Source organism: Euleptes europaea, chromosome 13 (assembly GCF_029931775.1).
Source record: "Euleptes europaea isolate rEulEur1 chromosome 13, rEulEur1.hap1, whole genome shotgun sequence".
Classification (NCBI taxonomy): domain Eukaryota; kingdom Metazoa; phylum Chordata; class Lepidosauria; order Squamata; family Sphaerodactylidae; genus Euleptes; species Euleptes europaea.
Window position 1 is genome coordinate 20,932,823 of NC_079324.1, and position 20,260 is coordinate 20,953,082.

Here is a 20,260-nt window from a genome sequence, read left to right on the forward strand (position 1 = left end):
CCATTTGCAGTGGTATCAGAGCCATCCACACAGCTGTTTCTCCCACATTTTGTCTCTGCTCTCACAGTTGTTAATTCCCTCTTGAAGAAGTGAACAGTGACTCACAAAAGCTTGTTTTGAAATAAACCTTTGTTATTCTTTAAGGTGCCACTGGACTTTTGTTTTATTGTGCTACAACACACTCATATGGCTTCTCCTTTGCAATCATTTGAACACATGAACACATGATGCTTCCTTATACTGAATCAGACCCTTGGTCCATCCAAGTCAGTACTGTCTACTCAGACCGGCAGCGGCTCTCCAGGGTCTCAGGCACAGGTCTATTCACATCACCTACTCGCCTAGTCCCTTTAACTGGAGATGCTGGGGATTGAACCTGGGACCTTCTGCATGCCAAGCAGATGCTCTACCACTGAGCCACGGTCCCTCCCCATGTCACTGGAGAGGTCTTTTTGGCTTTTGAAAAAATAGTCAATTGCAAGGTTGCTATAGATCAATATTATAATAATCTACTGCCTCATCTACAAACTAGCTGGATTAACTTTCATTAAAAAAAAGATTGTAGAGACTTTTAAAAAATGAAAGCTAGGAATTGAGAGGCGCTAATAGATTGTGGCAGTAGATTTGTTATAAAGTTATAGTGCTATACTGATCTAGCAATTGCTGATTTTTAAAAAGGGCTTCCAGTGACATGGGAGGAAATTATGGCTATGTGGGGCTGAGGCAAGGAAGATGGGGCTGATGGAGGCAAACCCTTCAAAAATACTCACGTTTTCATCCACATAGTGTGCAAACTTTTGATTTTGAACTTTCAAAAAAAATATCTTATTGAAGTGGGGAAAACCCAGAAAATGAGTGATTAGGGGACAACATTGTATGAATGCTGCAATAGAAAACCTCACTCCAGTTTGGTATTCAGAAGCTCCATATGGAAACAACCAAGTAAAAAGCCCTCTTCATGTCATAAACTTGTGCATTGGTTTAATGCCATCCTCTCCATATGTGCTAGTTTATTGTGAAGAGCTGTTTTACAGGAAGGAACAATAAAAAAATCTGACCCTTCCCCCTTAGTGCAGTCTGCAGTGGCACAGTCCAGAATTCAATCTGTTCATTCTGTGTAACATGTAGCTCAGTTCTGTTTTCACAAGAATACACACACACATAATCTCCTTCCCTGAAGATAGAAAACTGTACACCAGGAGGAATGGTCCTACCCTTTGTGTTTGCTATTTGTTTAGATATGTATACCTGATTTTCTCCTTATTGGGGGACCCAAAGCAGCATACAGCATTGTTGCCCTCTCCTTCTATGTGAGGTCGCCTCGGCTGAGAGAGAGTGACTGGCCCACGATTACCCGGCAAGCTTCCATGGCAGAGTGGGGATTTGAACCTGGGTCTCCTCCCAGGTCCTAGACCAACGCTGTAACCACTATCCCATGCTGGCTGTCTCATGCCAGAACATTTCTATGATCCACCCCCTGTAGCCTGAAGTGGTGCAGTCTGTTCTTCCACCTTGCATCTTGCCATTTCAGCAAGCAGCAGAGGATAGGACTCGCAATAATGGGTAATTGCGGGAGGAAATTATTATATTAGGAAATATTTTTTTTACAGTAAGAGTTGTTCAACAGTGGAATCAGCTACCTAGGGAGGTGGTGAGCTCCCCCTGACTGGCAGTTTTTAAACAGAGGCTGGACAAACACTTGTCAGGGATGCTCTAGGCTGATCCCGCATTAATCAGGGGGCTGGACTAGATGGCCTGTATGGCCCCTTTCAACTCTATGATTCTATGCCCAACATGCTCTCCCACATGTGTGAACCTGGCCTGAGTGCCATGCGATGCTGCAGTTGTCCTCTGTAAAGCAAACCGGGCCTGAATTGACTGGCGCCTGTGTCTCAGGAGCAGTTGCGCTGAGCTGCACCGTGTCAGGGGAGTTCAGGGTTACCTTGCCACGTGCCAGCCCTCAGCCATTTCTGTTGTGCTGCTCCCAACAGGCGCCTGAAGAATGAGCTCCTGGAGATCCGCAGGAAAGGCGCCAAGAGGGGCAGCCAGCGCTACAGTGAGCGGACATGCGCCCGCTGCCAGCAGAGCCTGGGCCGGGTCAGCCCCAAAGCCAACACTTGCCGTGGCTGCAACCACCTGGTGTGCCGGGATTGCCGCGCCTACAATGCCAACAGTTCCTGGCGCTGCAAAGTGTGCACAAAGGAGGCGTAAGTCTGATGGCCTCAGCCTGCTCTCACTGTTCTCTGTTCCAACCCTGAGATCTTTTTTGGTACTGTCTCTGAATCTACACATACAACATTGTTTCTGAACCTCTCGCCCTCTCTGCTTTTCATTTAAAAGGCAACCAGGGGGATTCTCTCTGCCACTGGTTTATCTGGATCTAGTAGTAGCTGCTTCTGAATGTGCAGGATCTCTGATTTCCCTGCTTGGCCACCAGATCTTTCCTGTGCTCTTCATTTACTTAGAAGGGCACTGTGTTTTGACCACCATGTTGTCACTTCTGCAAAACCTCCCAAACTTCAACAGTTCCAAAATTAATTGGGCAAATTCAGGTCAATTAATGAGTATGAACTTGGTTCACTTTTTAAATGAAAGTTTCAGTGTTCAGGATCAGAAACACAGAAGCAACAAATCATATATATATGATATTTTTAAGAATAATTCAAAATGTGCATATATTTTTAAGAATAATTCAAAATTTGCATATATTTTTAAGAATAATTGAAAGTGTGCAAGTCCAAATACAGTGAGGAATCCTGAGATCTTCCAGTTTAAAGGACAGCACAATTCTTCAGCTAAATTTTATGAAGGTATCTGAAGACATTTGATATCTCTGCATGTTAAACTACATCAGACTTCATTTAGTATGACCCACCTCAGCTGATCAGTTTTATCTGGTTTGAGATATTTTAAGATATTCTTTTGTAATAATTGTTATGCCATTAAAGGTGTATGATGATGATATTTTAAGATGTTTCCAAGTTTATATGTGGACTTACCATATGAAATTTGTTGTTGCTAACATGCAGAGGTGTGTAACCTCTTCTGATAATTATTGTGAAGGCATCTGATGAAGAGGGTTCCCCTTGAAAAAGGAAGATGCTTTGATTCCTTTTAAATCATTGTATTTAAACTTCTACAGTTTTGTATTCTAATAAAATGTGGTGATATATAAAATCTGGTTTTGGTATATTTTTGCAGTGGGGGTTTGGTTTTTGTTTCTATATGCCAGCATCCATGCTTGCATGAAGTGCTGAAAACTGACCATAGGCTGTTCTGAGTGATCTCTTGAAGCTCTCTCTCTGCTCTTTCTCCAGGGAACTCAAGAAATCGACTGGGGACTGGTTCTATGACCAAAAAATAAACCGTTTTGCTAACAGGCTGGGCAGTGACCTCATTCGAATGTCCCTGCGGCGCAAGCCCCAAGGTAAAGTATCTTGACAGCTGTCTTTTGGGGATGAGAGTAAAGGAGTGAAGATCGCCCTCCCCCAAATAGTCCTTCATTGCAGCTGATAACTTGGCCAGTGAATGTTCTCTGCATGCCCCTAACCTGGCTCACTTGCTTGAGCTATCTGGATCAGTTTGCCCTGCTCGTATCAGTGAGTTTCCCCCCCTCAATCTCCTTAATATCCTTGCTCTCCCTCTATGTTCAGAGGGAAGATGCTTCAGATGATTAGATCAAGGAGGGCGGGGATTTGGGAACTTCTTGAAGCATTCTCAAATTCAGACATCCCATTCTTTGGTGCAGAGGGTGGGCTTTGTGGGTTGCTACCCATGGCTTCTCTTGACCCTGCTTCCTTTTTTTAGCTAACAAAAGGGAGACGGTTGGGCAAACCCTTCTTCAAAAGGCCCAGCTCAGTGATCCCAAAGCCGGGCAAAAGAGTCCCCAGCAGCACCGCAAGGCAGCCAGGTGAGTCTCCTCAGCCTCAGGTGGCCCAGACAGCGGCAGGGCTCAGCGGCTGCTCCAGGTCCCATTTTTCTTCCCTCCCCATCTCTCAAGTTGGGGCATGTTCTGCCGTTCGCCAAGTCTGCCCTTGTCAGTTTGACCTTTGCTCTTCCTTCCAGCTTAATCTCCAACTCCTCGGAGCCCCGAGACACAAAGAGTGACACAGAATCCACTGAGAACATGAGTCTGGATGGGTACCATCCCGCCTCTCCTCCTGCAGTAGCCAGGTGAGAACGACTGCCTCTGGTGCTTTTTGGCCATCTTGATCTGTCAGTCAGCATGTTATGGCCTGATGGATCTGAAAGGTTTGGGTGTCGTGAAAGGGGAGTACCTGGTGGAGGGATGTATCTTGCTCCGCTCACATCATGCTTTTGTCTTGCTGTCTCTGCTTGCAGCCCTGGCCCAGAGAAAATGAGAACTCTCAGCCCTTCTGGGTCCAACGCATCCAGCTTGACTGTCCCTATCCGCTCCAGAGAGGCTCTTCCCTCCGATTCAGACAGTGTAGGTTTATCCTTCTCCTTCTCTTGGGACTTTTGCAAATGAGCATGGATGGATGGATGAACTCCCCTATTTGGAACTGCTTCGGTAGTAATGTGCTTTCTGGATAAGCGGCTGGAGGTGCCCAGCAGTGAAACTGGGTCTCTTGGAGACAGAAGCAAGTCTGTGCCGGGCCTCAATATTTTCATGCTGAATCGCCGTCAGAAGGGAATTGCACAGTTGTTGGTGTTACTATGCAGAATTGCTCTCTCCATTCCTGGAGGGTTCTAGCTTAGTGCAGGATGGTATTGAGGGCATTCTTTCGGTCAATTTTAAGATGACCTAGAGAGAGATAAGGGAAGAGGTAGTCCCTTAAGTGGAACCCTCCAGTCCTATCAGAGATGCAGAATAAGTGATCACTTGGGGTACCCATGGGTGCCTGCCTTGGTCATGTTAAAGTAAATGCTTTCTTGATAAGTATTTGTAAACAGCTTGGTTTTTTAAAAAAATAATTCTTTCCCAGCTGTGTGCTGGGGTGTGTGTATTGTCCAGATGGCCTTTGGGAAATTGATTTTGGTTTCACCTGCCCTTCATTCACTCCATGGTACAAGCTGAGGGAAATTTATCTTCTTCCCCCTTTCCCAATCTAACAAACATGCCCAAGAGTGGATTTTTGATCCAGGTGGGGGAAGCACTGCCCCTTAAAATATTTGCAGCAAACAGTGAAGAAGGCAAATCAACAAGATGCTTGTTAAACAAAAGGCTTTTTGGCTGGGTGATCTGGTCTTGGAGTTCAATCCAGTAAATGAGTCTCTTGGGGAGTAAAATTTCTGCCTTCTGAAAACAGCTGAAGAAGTGAGCTGTGACTCACAAAAGCTCATGCCCTGCCAGAAATTGTGTTAGTCTTTAAGGTACTATTGGACTCACGGCAGTGGTTTGGAGTGGTGGACTCTGATCTGTAGAACCGGGTTTGATTCCCCACTCCTCCACATGAGTGGCGGACACTAAACTAGTGAACTGGATTTGTTTCCCCACTCCTACGCATGAAGCCAGCTGGGTGACCTTGGACTAGTCACACTCTCTCGGCCCCACCTACCTCAGGGTGTCTGTTGTGGAGAGGGGAAGGGAAGGTGATTGTAAGCCGGTTTGATTTTTCCTTAAGTGGTAGAGAAAGTCGACATATAAAAACCAACTCTTCTTCTTCTTCTTGCCCTTTTATACTGCTACAGACTGACTGACACAGCTACCAGTCATGATCTAGATAAAATGGTGTGAGAGATGAGGGGACACTCCTTCTTCTATTCTCTAACATTTGGCTGTTTCCCTTCCAGGAATCTCGTCTAGGGAGCCGGGGTACTGCTTCAGCAGATGAGAGTGAAACTTTATTCAAGAAGAATCCCAGGATAAGTCAGAGATCTTCGGGTAAGTAATCTTAAAAGAGAAGCTCCCTTGATCCAGCTAGATCTGTCCTTTAATTAGCAGCATCTTTTCAAGGTCTTGGGCAGGTTTTCCAAGTCTTAGGTCTTTTATGCATGGCTGTTTCCCTTGTTGTCAGCTCTGACGACTTCGGGTCTTTGTCTTGGTTATGCATGCCGTTTCCGACTGCCAGAGGTCTCCTCGCTCTCCCCCTGAGTTTCCCCACGTTTTCTGGGACCTGTTTTATCTTGAATTTGAAAACGCAGGGGGGGAGCGAGGCGGCCTCTGACGGTTAAAAACGGCATGCATAATCCAAACAAAAACTGAAAGTCATCGGAGGGGTGACCGCAAGGGAAACAGCCATGCATAAAAGGCCTTAATAATCTGAGATGCTTTTGAGAGTAGCTCTTCCATTTTTCCCAGTTGAATGCATGTGTCCACATAGCTGCCTTATACTGAGTCTGTCAAGGTCAGACTTGTCTCGTCTCACTGGCAACAGACCTTCAGGGTCTTGGCTAAAGGTCTCTCCCATCACCTGATATTACTTTAACCGGAGATGCCATGGGCTAAGCCTGGAGCCTTCTGCATGCCAAACTGGGCTCTAACGCAGAGCTGTGATCCTTCTCCTAATACGTACTCTTTCTGGACCCGAGGGTGTGAGGCAACCTCTTTGCAGGTCAGGCATCAACAAACTCTAATTTAGTCTCAAATCACTTTTATTAACTCTACATCCATCCAGAATAGATCTGCGAATTTACAAACTAGTTGGGGATGACTAATAGACAGACTTTGTGATGAGAATCCCTGGGTAGAAGACTGTGAAAAAGTGATTGATTTGGCACATCTCTCATTGCCTCAGATCTTCAATGAATAACAAAACGACAGTTAACCAGCAGTTAACCTGACTGCGGCAAGTTGGAGCTGCCAGGAAGAGGAATTCTGTCTAACCAATCAGTGAACTAATACAGGAACATCTGACCTAGCACAGTACTAAACTACAGTACACAGCATGCAGTATTTTAAAAGGATAGTTCTTCTTTTCTCACTCTTAGCCCTAATAGACTGCAAAACCTTACACTTTGAGCTAATACTATATAATCATACCTTCAAATACTAGAGATTATGCTAACTCTTGCTGGGGGCGGCAGATGTACCTTTGACTATGTGTGATTCAGCCCTGGAAGAAGCTGCCAAGGTTGGCATCTCCTTCCTCTGAGGGCTTCTCAGAAGGAAGTTTGGACAAGCACCATATAAATATGGTGAATAAATGTGTTTAGGTAATGGTCCGGGAGCCCCATAGCGTAGAGTGGTAAAGCTGCAGTACTGCAGTCAAAAGCTCTGCTCACAACCTGAGTTTGATCCCAAAGGAAGTCGGTTTCAGGTAGCTGGCTCAAGGTTGACTCAGCCTTATATCCTTCCGAGTTCGGTCAAATGAGTACCTAGCTTGCTGGAGGTTAAGTGTAGACGACTGGGGAAGGCAATGGCAAACCACCCTATAATTATAGCCTGCCTAGTAAATGTCGTGATGTGATGTCACCCCATGGATCAGTAATTGACCCATTGCTTGCACAGGGGACTACTTTTACCTTTAGGTAATGTCACAGATCCCTCCCAGCTCTGAGACACTGAGATCTCTGCTTTTCTGATCTCTCTTGCCATCTCAGTTGCAGAATACACCAAGTCAGTGATCGACCTGCGACCGGAGGTGCCCAGCAGTGAAACTGGGTCTCTTGGAGACAGAAGCAAGTCTGTGCCGGGCCTCAATGTTGACATGGTGAATCTCCATCAGGAGGGAGTTGCAGAGTTGTTGGGGTCGCTATGCAGAATTGCTCTCTCCGTTCCTGGAGTGTTCTAGTTTAGTGCAGTATGGTATTGAGAGTGTTCTTTTGGTCAATTTTAAGACGACCTAGAGAGCGATCAGGGAAGAGGTAGTCCCTTAAGTGGAGCCAGCCCTATCAGAGATGCAGAATAAGTGATCACTTGGGGTACCCATGGGTGCCTGCCTTGTGTGATATGTTCCGTGAATACAAGCGAGACCGCTCTGGTGTCCGCTGTCTGTCTGGGGAATAGACACAGTTGTTAAGGGGAAGAAGCACAGCAGCAGCAAAGACTAAACAAAATCAGATGGCCGATGTTCTGGCTGGTGCAACATGTGGTCAAATCAGGGTGGGTGTTGGGTTGGTGGGTGTAAGACTTCAATTGGTTAGAGAGCAAAAAGCCTTGGTCAGCATTGCCCTTGTGTGGGTGTTGGGCTGGTGCTGTGTATTGGCAGACTAATTAAAACAGCAAGTGCACAACCTGATTCACGTGTAGGTGAACCTTTATTCAGGAACTAACATACTTGATGGCGAAGAGGAGAGACAGAGATGATGTCCTAACTGCATCACTAGCTGAGAGAGAGAGAAAGTGCGGAACCTCCGAGAAGAAGCAGGATATTGCCCTAAGAGCTGTCAGATACAAGTGAGATCTTAACAAATAGGGTTGCTAGGTTTGCTTGGTTAGCAATAAAAATAAGACAGCGCCAGACCAAATGTACACAATAGCTATGGAGGTATGGGATGAATCTTGTTTGGAACTCTATAGATTGTTATTTATATCAACCCTATGAATTTCTGTGTATTGATTATTTCTGTAAAGTTATATTTCTTCTACATTTTTTGAATTTTGTTTTATCCTGAATATTTGTGTTCTATCATATACCATGTAACATTTTGTTTTAATTGATGGTCCATGACAGTAATAAATTTATCATTGATTGATTGCCCTAAGAGTAGCAATCTGGAGACAGGCAAGGAGGGACGCTTAACAGGAGAGAAGGTGCTGCCCTCACTACCTTGTCTAACTGGCCTGCAGGGCCACCTTCTCTTCTTCTTTGTACACCAGACATTGCCTATTCCAATACTGTAGGGATTTCAAGGTTGAAACCAACTCTGTGTCTCTCTTCCCAGGAGGAGGAGGAAGAGGAAGACATTGACAGCCTGGTAAAGATTCACCGGCAGAGGACAGCCAGGGGCAGCATGCGTAGCGGCGTGTCCTCGGTGGGTCCTGGGACCAATCATTATTGCATGCACAGTTTAATACAGCACAAAATAGGTGATCTAGAGCAGGGGTGGCGAACTCAATTGTTTCGAGGGCCGGATATGACATAAATGTTGCTTGGTCGGGTTGGGCCATGCCTCGCCATTTCAGATTGAGAGTGGAGGTGGGTGGCTGCCTCGTGGGCTGGATAAGAGCTCTCAAGGGGCCAAATCCAGCCTGTGGGCCTTATGTTTGACACCCTGATCTAGAAGGATGACTGATCCCATCTCCATGTGGGGGTGAATACACAGCCAGTGCACTTTCTGCAGCAGTAGTGGTCCTTTTTTCCAGTTCATACACAAAGCATTGAGAGCTACATGGATAAAAGGATAGTTTTAATAATCGGGACTTCCATTAAATCACAAGCGGGTTGTGAGCAAGCCGCTGGCCCTGCAATGTCCTGGAATCATTTTCTGTATGTATTTGTGATGCTGGATGGGAACCTTTGCAGAGAAAGATGGCTGAACTGCTGTTTGGGGCTGGGCAGGTTCCATTCTTTAGTGTTCCCTTGCCGGGGGATTGTTAGGCAGAACGGACACCCTGGTGGAGCTCAGAGCCATAGGTGGGGCCAGGCCAGCGGAAGACGTCCCCGGAACGGCAGCAGTTCATACTCCTTCCTTTCTCAGAGCACTTTGGGAAGCATGGTCAGCATTTACAGCGAGGCCGGTGACTTCGGCAACATCTGCGTGACGGGGGAGATTGCCTTCTCCTTGAGCTATGAGCAGAAGGTGGAGATCCTGTTCATCCATGTGAAGGAATGCCGCCACCTGGCTTACGCTGATGAGGCCAAGAAGCGCTCCAACCCGTGAGTGCTGAGGAGAGGAGTATGTCGGAAGGGCGTGTGTGTGTGGCCGCAGCAGTGGAACTCAACTGAGCATTGGGGAGGGGTCAGTTGGGGCCTTTTACTGACAGGAAAAGCCTGGTGAGTTTTAAAGCTGTGGGAACCCAGTGGACACCTCCGTTCACACAAGGCCCCAAATCCTGTGTGAGAAAGCTGAACTATCATTTGCCACGATGTCAGAACAAACAAATATTAATTTGTAAACCACCTTTATTCTTCCTTGGCTCTGTGTATGTCAAATGCCGTCTAGTCATCTCTGACCTATGGCGACCTTATGAATCAATGAATCAATCATGCTAGGAACAGTTAAGGCAGCAGGAAAAGAGAAAGACCCAACATGAGCCTAGAAGCTAAAATGACTAAACTGAGACTATCGTATTTTGGTCACATCATGAGACAAGAGTCACTGGAAAAGACAGTCATGCTAGGAAAAGTTGAGGGCAGCAGGAAAAGAGGAAGACCCAACAAGAGATGGATTGACTCAATAAAGGAAGCCACAGCCTTCAATTTGCAAGATCTGAGCAAGGCTGTCAAAGATAGGACATTTTGGAGGACTTTCATTCATAGGGTCGCCATGAGTCGGAAGCGACTTGACGGCACTTACACACACACACACACACACACACACGAATCAATGTCCTCCAAAACGCCCTATCATTAACAGCCTTGCTCAGGTCTTGCAAATTGAGGGCCGTGGCTTCCTTTACAGAATCAATCCATCTCATGTTGGGTCTTTCTCTTTTCCTGCTTCCTTAACGTTTCCTAGCATGATTGTCTTTTTCTAGCATGATTGTCTTTTCCAGTGACTCTTGTCTTCTCATAATGTGACCAAAGTACGACAGCTTGAGTTTAGTCATTTTAGCTTCTAGGGGACAGTTCAGGCTTGATTTGATCTAGAACCCACTGTTTTGTCTTTTTGGCAGTCCTGCTGTTCCCTTATTGAACACTGGGGAATGAGGTCGGGGTTTGTGTATCCAGTGGTAGAAGGGTTCAGTGTAGGTGTTTCAGTCACTGCTGCCCCCTGGTGGTGGAGTGCAGAAATTAGTTTAGTTGTCATTTGGACATACTCATGCAGGACTGGTCCATCCGTTGCTGGCGGCCACAATGACTAAATGGGACCTCCATGTGCAGAGGTTTGCAATCATTTGAATATCAGTGGCTAGGGGGCAGCAAGAAGGGGGAGGTTTTGGCCTCTATGCCCTGCTTCAAGGAGTATCTGTTTGGCCACTTCTCTAAAAGAATGCTGAACTAGATGGCTCTGATCTAACATGGGCGCTCCTCATTTAAAAGGGATTAGCGATGCTCAATGGTACACAAAGAAGTTAATATCAGGCTTGGCATTGAGATGGGTGCTCAGGTCCTATGGCGTATGCTCTTGACATAAAGGAGCTTTGGGTTGGCATGGTGACTGTATAGCCGGCTGGCTACATGCTGAAGCAGACACTACCGCTTCACTGGTTTAGCACACCCATGCAAACCGTCTGCAAATGATTGGGGGGCTCTGTTGGATATCTAAAATCCCCCAGCAGATTTATGAACACGCCTAATTGCTTTACCCCAGGTTGACCAGTCTCATTGACCTCATCACCATTAAAAGGAGGTTGTGTGTTCATTTGTGTAGCTGCAAATAGGTGGGGTGAAGTGTACCCCTTTGATTTCTCCAGGTATGTGAAGACGTACCTTCTTCCAGACAAATCCCGACAAGGGAAGCGCAAAACCACCATCAAACGGAACACTGTCAACCCCCAGTACAATGAAATGCTAAAGGTAAGGGTTCCGCTACTAGTTTGGGGCATAGGAGGATACCTGGGGTAGATAAATACTCATTTTCCACCTGCTGGTCACCCCTTGCCCTTTATCTCCTCATAGGGTTGTTCTGCCTCCCTCCTCCCCCACTTGCTATGCAACCCCATAATGGCAGCTGAAGGACTATGCGACAAGATCTCAGTGGCCATTTTGAGGTTGCTAGGCAACCAGAAACAACATTGCTGAGGCTTCCTCCCTTGAACATAATGTAAAATTTGCTGAAGGCCTTATGTCCCTCTTCAATGAATTAAGAGAGTGTCAGTGCATTTTCCTGGTTGCCATTTTTCTAAGCTGCAATGTCTGCATCATTGCTTCAATAATTGTTTGCGAAGGAGATTTAAACCTCCAATTTCTTCCTCCTTTTCTTTTTCTTTTTTTAGGTTTTAGATTTTTCTGCCCCTTATTTCTGGGTGGCCCCACTTTGTGGATGTTTGGATCCACATGATAGGGTCATCTTGGGAATTAGGTATACTTTCCTCAACTTGCATTTAACAATTCCACTAGCATCATGAAGCAAGTGCATACCTTATGAAAGCTCTACAGGTGCGACTGAATTTTCTAAATATACCTCGGTGGCTACCCTTGTTGAAGGTTCACCTTTCCATTTCATTTTTTCCAGTATGAGATCGATAAGTCCCTGCTGATGACCAGGACTCTGCAGTTCTCAGTCTGGCATCACGATCGCTTTGGCCGAAATATGTTCTTGGGAGAGGCAGAGGTTCCGATGGACTCCTGGAACTTTGAGAACCAGTTGGAGGAATGCCTCCCACTGCATGGCAAGGTGTGTCCCGCACCCATGCTCACTATTCTGACCTTGTTTGGGCTCAAATTCCTCTTAAAGGTGATAAATATGCTATGCTCCAGGGAAACTGCAATGAAGTTGGCCTTTGAATTTCTAGCTCTCTGTCATCGTCTGTGTCTTATCTGCTAATTGGTCAAAGAAACAAATGCGGAAAGTTATCTGGAAAAATATGAATGGCATCTAGATGGAAACTGGTAAATGTCCTCTTGCCCTGACCTTGCTTGTTATGAGGCACTTATCAAGAATAACGGCAGTCATAGCAGTGCAAACTATGGAACTGTTTGTTTTCAAGTACACATACGTTTGCACGTATTACAACAAAAATAGTAGGGCTGTAAAAATTTTATGAATAGCTTTGTAGTCTTATTTGGTATTTCAGCGGTGGAGAGCCAGTGTAGTGTAGTAGTTAGAGGGCCAGACTGGACTTGAGAGATCTGGGTTTATATCCCCACTGAGACGTGAATCTTGCTGGTTGACTTTGGGCCAGGCACACTCTTAATCGAGCCTACCTTACAGGAGAGTTGTAAGGATAAAATGCGGGGAGCCATTCTGTGAGCTAAATTATGTGTTACACAATCATCAAGTGTAGGTTCTGGGTTCCTGTGACCTGATTTTGACTCTGACATTGTAATGGTAAGCTACATGTACCCAACCCCATGGGGCTATTTTGGTTCAGTGTGTGTGTGTGTTGGGGGGAACTGAAGCCTCTTTTGCCTCTGCACCACAGTCATGATCTGAATCGGGCCCCTGCATACTTGGAAAACAAGTTCCCGTACCCCTGAAGTCTGATTGTCAAAGTCAAGTTCGGGCAACTTACCCTACATGATACAAATCATAACGTGGTTTGAGCCTGAGCTCCTAGGTGGGAGGATGGGATAAAAAAGTGACAGACATTCAGACAGATACCTCCCTTTTTCTTAATTTTCCTCCCCTCCCCCTATCCTGCTTTGGAATTGCCCTCCTCCATTAATGCAGCTCACATTCTTATAATTGTTTCTTACAAATATTTTCTTCCACCGTTTTGCAACCAGTTTAGAAACCTCTTCACCATACTGTGTACCAGGAATGGGCCCGGTCTTAGGTCAACCTCCTCTTCCACACTTAACTTTCTGGGCCCCTTTCCTCTATTTCTCTCCCCCCACCCCATCAATCAGCCCTGAAAAAACCAAGCTGGTTGCATGAATCTCCAATTCACAAAGGGAAGAGCTCAGTTCAACATACTGGATTGTCTGTTTTTCTTCTAGGTTGGTGTTGACTCGGCTGCCTCCCCTCAATATAAAGGCGAGCTGGTGGTTTCCTTAAAATATATCCCACCTGCTAAGCATCCCAATTCAGGGAAGGGACGAAAAGGTAAGGATTTAGGATGTTTGAGTCGCTTTTTTTCACCTTTTCCTCCCAGCTTTTAAAAAATGTTATAATTTTATTTCAATACATAAACATATACAATCGTATTCATATAGTTTATGTGGAGCTTACTTTTAAAATTACCATTTAATAGTTCACTTCTGTTTGAGTTACATTACTCTAGCTTCTCAATACATCTTCGTACCTAATATATTTGTTGTTAAACATGTGTTACCTACATCTTTCATCTTCCATTTTAATTTATTCTTAATTTTCAACTATGTAATTAAGAAACACATTTCATTTTCCCTAAAATTCTGAAATTGGTCTATTACAGGGGTGGGGAACCTTTTTTCCGCCAACGGCCATTTGGATATTTATAACATCATTCGCGGGCCATACAAAATTATCAACTTAAAAATTAGCCGACTAAGCCCCAAGCAGGCAGCTGCCCCAGATGCCCCCCCTCGCATGTTCAAGCAGGCAGGCATCCAACCGGTGGCTCACTCGCCCACCTGGTGGCACAGGATGGTCTGTTGCACCAGCTGGGCGTAGCCGTCCAGCTGCACGTCGGAGTTGCTCCTGCTTCGTATGGATGGGGCCGGATTCTACAGCCGGCTCCTGCTACCTCTGCCTGCAGGGGTGAAATGAGGACACACTGGCTAAGAACTCCGCCCCCCCCCCCCGCGCATTCTGGCCCTGCCCACTTTAACCCCTCCATTGTTGCCACTTCTGCCCTCGGCCCTCTTGGAGTACAGAGGGAATATGTTTCTCCACGGCCCGGGTGGGAAAGGGTTAACACAGTTTCTTGGGCAGTCTTAGCAGCTCCATAGCTAACGACTCTTCTGGAAGGGGAAAAAAAGGTTCCTTTTCTCAGCAAAACAAACTCACATCCGCCTTGAATAGAGGCCATTCCTGTCCGCGGGAGGGGGCTGATCGCCAGTCTTAGATCCTTCTGAGCTAGAGATCTGCCAGGACCCACGAAGGGCCAGACCAAATGATTTCGCGGACCTTAAACACCGCCCCCCCCCCCCGGGCCTGACATTCCCCACCCCTGGTCTATTATGTACAAAGGATGTTAATTTGGCCATAGTTGCATTTTCAGTTAACTTACTCATCCATTCATTCAAATCTGGGTATTTCTTTGCCTTCCATTTTGTTGCGTATGTTACTCTTGCCGCCGTCACCGTGTACTTGAATAATTCTCACTAAATATTATTTGAATATTGGTGAGATATTTAGTAGCATATATTTCGGATCCATCGCAAACTTGCGTTTGAATATCTTTTGCATTTCATCATATATTATTATCCAGTATTTTTTCACCAGTTGTAACATGAGCCACATAGATGCCACTTTCTGGTTTCTCATTGGGAACTGCCTTCTAATTTCCCAGTTTTTCTGTCTAGAAACTTGATTTTGCTATTTGAATTCAACAACAACAACAGCAAGATTCGTGGAGTTCTCAGATTTCAGGTCCTTGTTGCATGGTTAAAGGGGGCTTGTGGGTGCTTTTGTATTGGATTGCTGCCGTTCGTCTCACCACCTGTACCTCTTGCAGGCAAAAGAGAAGAAGGAGGTGAACTGCAGGTCTGGATCAAAGAGGCCAAGAATTTGACAGCCGCCAAATCTGGGGGGACGTCTGACAGCTTCGTCAAGGGGTGAGTGAACAGGAGCCTTTTGTTTAACTGGGTGAGGAAAGGAAATGGAGCTGAAGGTAGTGACCATTTTGATTAGTGTGGTCCCGTCCAGATCCCTGATTTGGGCTTGGGGGTAGAGGGCACAGGTCGGGTCATCAGAACAGTTTCCTTGTATCGGCGCTTCTTGTTTTGTGTCCTCAAATGAGGGATCAGCTGCACACGATGCTGGGAGTAGGTTTTCTTGTAAAAAGCAGGCCGGAAGGACCACAATCTAGATCTGCCTGATCTGGATTTGGGGCCCCACATGCCTGCTTTTTAAAAAGAACATTCCCAAGCCATTTTTTAAGGAAACTCCCAGCATCTCTGGCAATTTGGCCCTGACTATTCATGATACTGTTATGTGTATTAGTCTCAAGGGGGAGCTGGGGTTCCTCTGTTCCTAGTGCTGTTTTCCCAGATCAGAAATGCCCCCACTCTTCTCCCCCCAGCTGCTTTTAGGTGGGGGGAAAGAACAATGTGATATGGGGACGTTTGTCTTTGTTCTCTCAGCTTGGGTAAAGCAGCCTGAGTGGGCCAGCTTTGATACAGGAAATCTAGTGTGTGTGTGAGGTGGGGTGGGGGGTGTAATGGGGCCTCCCACAGCTGTGAGGGATACCCTAAGATCATATATCGTTTCAAGGTTAGCAGAGTGGCTTCGGAAGACAGGAATGTCTTTGCTGGCATCCCTCCACAAAGATAAACACCAAATATCTTTTGGAGAGTCCAATAACATGCTTATGTTGGAGGGGGTCTATGAGTGATGTCTTGACATAAGGGTTGCCAACCTCCAGGTGGCAGCTGGAGATCTCCTGGGATTACAACTGATCTCCAGGTGACAGATCAGTTCACTTGGGGAAATGGGCTGCTTTGGAAGGTGGACTCTTATGGCAGGGGTGTAGTACTCAAATGTTACGAGGGCCAGATATGATATGAATGTCACTTGGTTGGGCCATGCCTCGCCAGCCCAGATTGAGAGTGGGGGTGGTAGCTGCCTCGGTTGGCTCACAGGCTGGATAAGAGCTCTCAAGCGGCTGGATCCAGCCCTCGGGCCTTATGTTTGACACCCCTGCTCTATGGCATTGTACCCCCTTGAAGCCCCTCCCCTCTGCAAACCCGACCCTTTTCAGTTCATCTGGGGAAAACGGCTGCTTTGCATTATATCCCCTTAAAGTCTTTCCCCTTCCCAGACCCCACCCTTCTCAGGCTCCACCTTCAAAATCTCCAGGTATTTCCCAACCTGGAGCTGGCTACCCTACTTGACGTGTACTTTAACCTTAAAAAGCCGTCACAAAGAGCCCCAATTGTGGAATAGGCTGTGATATGGAGAAGAGGGTATGGAATCCTTTTGCACGTTCCGTTTCCCCGACGTAAGTCTCCCCAGATCCCCCAACCGCTTCTCACCCTGGTTGTGCTGGGAGGCGGGAGCATCATGTACTGATGCTCTTTCCCTAACAGCAACTCGGAGACCTGATTTTTCCGTCAGGGGAAACAACATGGGAGGGAACAGGTTGACACCCCTCCTCCCGCTGCAGCCTTTATACAAAACGGGGCCCTTCCCTTGGCTGCTTTTTAAGGTTACGTTGCAAACTGGTGGTGGGGGGAACCAGTTATTTCGTGGGCTTTGGGCAGACAAATGCTCCCTTTGCAATTTTGCCGCTCGCTCTTTCGCAGGTGCCAGTTCTGTTGTACCGGCAGATGTTTAGGCTGTTTGTTGCTTTAATCGAGATGGTTTGTACACTATACTTGCTGTATCTTGGACAGCAAGCCACACTGACGGTCTCGCCCGTGGATAGGGAGGGCATGATGAACGTGATAACTCTTGCCTGCAGGTATTTGCTCCCTCTGCGGAACAAGGCTACCAAAAGGAAAACCCCGGTTGTAAAGAAGAGCCTAAATCCCCACTACAACCACACCTTAGTCTACAACAGCGTCGCATTGGAAGAACTGCCCCACATCTGTCTGGAGCTTACTGTGTGGGACCGAGAGCCCCTGTCCAGCAACGACTTCCTGGGAGGAGTCCGGCTGGGGGTTGGAAATGGTGAGGAAGCTGCTTATGTGGCGTGGCGATGGGGGTCTTCTCAAGGGGGCGCACTGTTCCTGCGGTCTCCCTGTTGGCCTGTCTAGCTCAGTATTGTGAATCCCAAAAACACAGCACGATAGGCCCAATAATTATAATATATTTCAACAAATAAATCTATACATGACCTCATATCTACAAAATCTACAAATCTATCCCTACGGTACCATCTGTGAAAGTCAAAGTATCAATGTTGTCCCGTATGATCTCCCAAAAAGGGAGGAAAGTCCGTTGTTAACGAGCAATACAAGAATCTTTGTCGCCGGCAGGAATGGAACCTTTCCATTGGGTGAAAACGCACGGTCGCTTTAGCCTCCATTATTCCCTGTTTCAGACAGGATTCAACCAGGATCGAACGCACGTTTGGCGAAAACGCATGTGTTTGATCCTGGCTGAAACAGGGAATAAAGGAGGCTAAAGCGACCATGAGTTTTCGCCCATTGCCACAGCAAGTTGTAAAAAGAGTACTTTGGCTGAGAGCGCTTTCGACTCTGGGGAGTTACCGGCTTAGGGAGCTATCGGCTTTCAGAGCTATTTGGATGGAAATTGCCACCCTTTTGTGAGTTCCACAGACACTTGTTGATTGGAGAGCGGCCGTTGTGGATTCACTGGAAAGACTTAATGGTCTGCCACGGCACTAGACAGGCAGCTTTTCCAGTGCCTCACAAGTGATGGTGTTGGTTGTAACAACGGACATACCTCCCTTTTTGGGAGGTGATACAGGACGGCATTGATACTTCGTTCTTACCAGATGCATTTTTGTTTCATAGATGGTACCATTGGGATAGATTTGTAGATTTTGTAGATATTAGGTCATGTATAGATTTATTTGTTGAAATATATTATAATTGTTTGGTCTATCGTGCTGTGTTTTTGGGATTCAGTTTACACTTTCTCAGCCCGGGTAATTTTTTTGTTTTGGCTTACCAATAGCTCAGTCTTTCCCAGCAACCCAAGATTCATTTCACTGGAGAGGCAGAGGATTGAACCTGGGACCTTCTAGGGCATGAATGTGCTCTATCCCTGCCCATGGGACGCCCACACACGCTGGCTCCCTTTCTCTTTCATCTTTTGCTCTGTTGCAGGAATGAGTAACGGTCAGATGGTAGACTGGATGGACTCTACGGGTGAGGAGATCAGTCTGTGGCAGAAGATGTGCAAGTACCCGGGGTCTTGGGCAGAAGGAACGCTTCCTCTTCGCCCCACCATGGCTAGGCCGAAGCCGTGACCTTGTTCTTGCTGGACTGGGGACTGAAAACGGGAGGCCAAGGAGGACCAAGCCACTGTGCTGGACAGCAGCTCTCTTAAAGAGAAGCTGGAGCAAGACTTCCTGTCTCTGAGCATGTAGCAATAAAGTGAATTTTTCAGTGCTCCTTGAAGCCAGCTCTTTCCAAAGGCTGGTTCTTGGATGCCTGCTGTATTTAATGGGTCTTGTTTCGTAACTCTGTTGGAACTGGATTCCGTGCTGGCTCCATGTGGATTCCATGGAGACCCTTTCCTGGGGGTGGGTGGATCCTAAAGTGCCTCTTAACTTGTTTTCCATGTTCTCTTTTCTTTCTGCTCTTCCTTTTCTCTGCATGTTTCTTTTTGTAAAAGGTTTCTAGGGCAGCCTGCTTTTTACATCTGTTCCTGCTTAATGCCTTCTGTTTTATGTGCTGGGCTGGGGTCATTGAAATAAAGTTCAAGTCGATGAGCTGGAGGCTGCAGGAATCAAATGTCCGTTGCTGCGTTCACCTTGTGAAGTTAAGTGGATAGGAAGGGAGAGAATGATGCACTTCAGTGCGGTGTGGGGAGGGAGTCAGCCTGCAGTCCCATTGATCTATCTCTGTGGGTTTGCTTGAAACAGACAATATGCACTTTGAGGGGTGTAGCATTTGGTCTTATGAGCTTTGGTCTAACCAAGCTAGCAAAGGGACAGAGCCTTTGTCCCACCTTGCTAGCTGACGTCTTTTGATGACTTTAACACAGGGGAGCATTCAGAATGGTCTCCCCACCCACACTTGCACAGTTGCATTCTCAAGTAAGACAAGGCCATTCTGTTGCATGTACTCCTTGCTGAGCTGAAGCCAGCTGTGCTGCCCATTTCTCCTTTTTCGTTCTGCTCCCCCCTTGGAGGCCTATCCTGATAATCCCCCCCATAAACATAAGAAAGGCCCTGCTGGATCAGACCAAGGTCCATCAAGTCCAGCAGTCTGTTCACAAAGTGGCCTACCAGTTGCCTCTAGGAAGCCCACAAACAAGATGACTACAGCAGCATTATCCTGCCTGCATTCCACAGCACCTAATATAATACAAATGCTCCTCTGATCCTGGAGAGAATAGGTATGCATCATGACTAGTATTCATTTTTACTAGTGGCCGTGAATAGCCCTCTCCTCCCCTCTTAAAGCCTTCCAAGTTGGCAGCCATCACCACATCCTATGGCAGGGAGTTCCACAATTTGTTGTGTCATGAAATACTTCCTTTTATCAGTTTTGAATCTCTCACCCTCCATCTTCAGCAGAAGACCCCACATTCTAGTACTAAGAGAGGGATAAAATCTTCTCCCTGTCCACTCTCTCCAAACCATGCATAATTTTATAGACCTCTATCATGTTTCCCCTTAACGGCCGCCTTTCCAAGCTAAACAACCCTAAGTGTTTTAACCGCTCCTCTTAGGGCAGTTGCTCTAGTTCCCTGATCATTTTGGCTGCTCACATTATATTCATTTGGATAATGGAATCACACCTGGCAGAAATATATTTTTTTTGCTTAAGAGAGAGGAGGTAAAAGTCAGAGTTGCAAATCGGTGGGA

The 20,260-nt window shown here is 46.4% G+C and overlaps 1 protein-coding gene across 1 annotated transcript; it reads left to right on the forward strand.

The window, feature by feature from the left end:
• Positions 1–4,083: 4,083 nt before the first annotated feature.
• SYTL4 (synaptotagmin like 4) lies at positions 4,084–18,741 on the forward strand. Its single transcript, XM_056859895.1, has 12 exons — positions 4,084–4,173; positions 4,342–4,447; positions 5,755–5,845; positions 7,510–7,613; positions 8,788–8,877; positions 9,544–9,722; positions 11,423–11,525; positions 12,184–12,345; positions 13,611–13,716; positions 15,272–15,371; positions 17,219–17,427; positions 18,552–18,741. Exons 1-12 carry the CDS (start codon positions 4,127–4,129, stop codon positions 18,692–18,694), a joined length of 1,440 nt encoding a protein of 479 aa, XP_056715873.1. The 5' UTR covers positions 4,084–4,126; the 3' UTR covers positions 18,695–18,741.
• Positions 18,742–20,260: the final 1,519 nt, after the last annotated feature.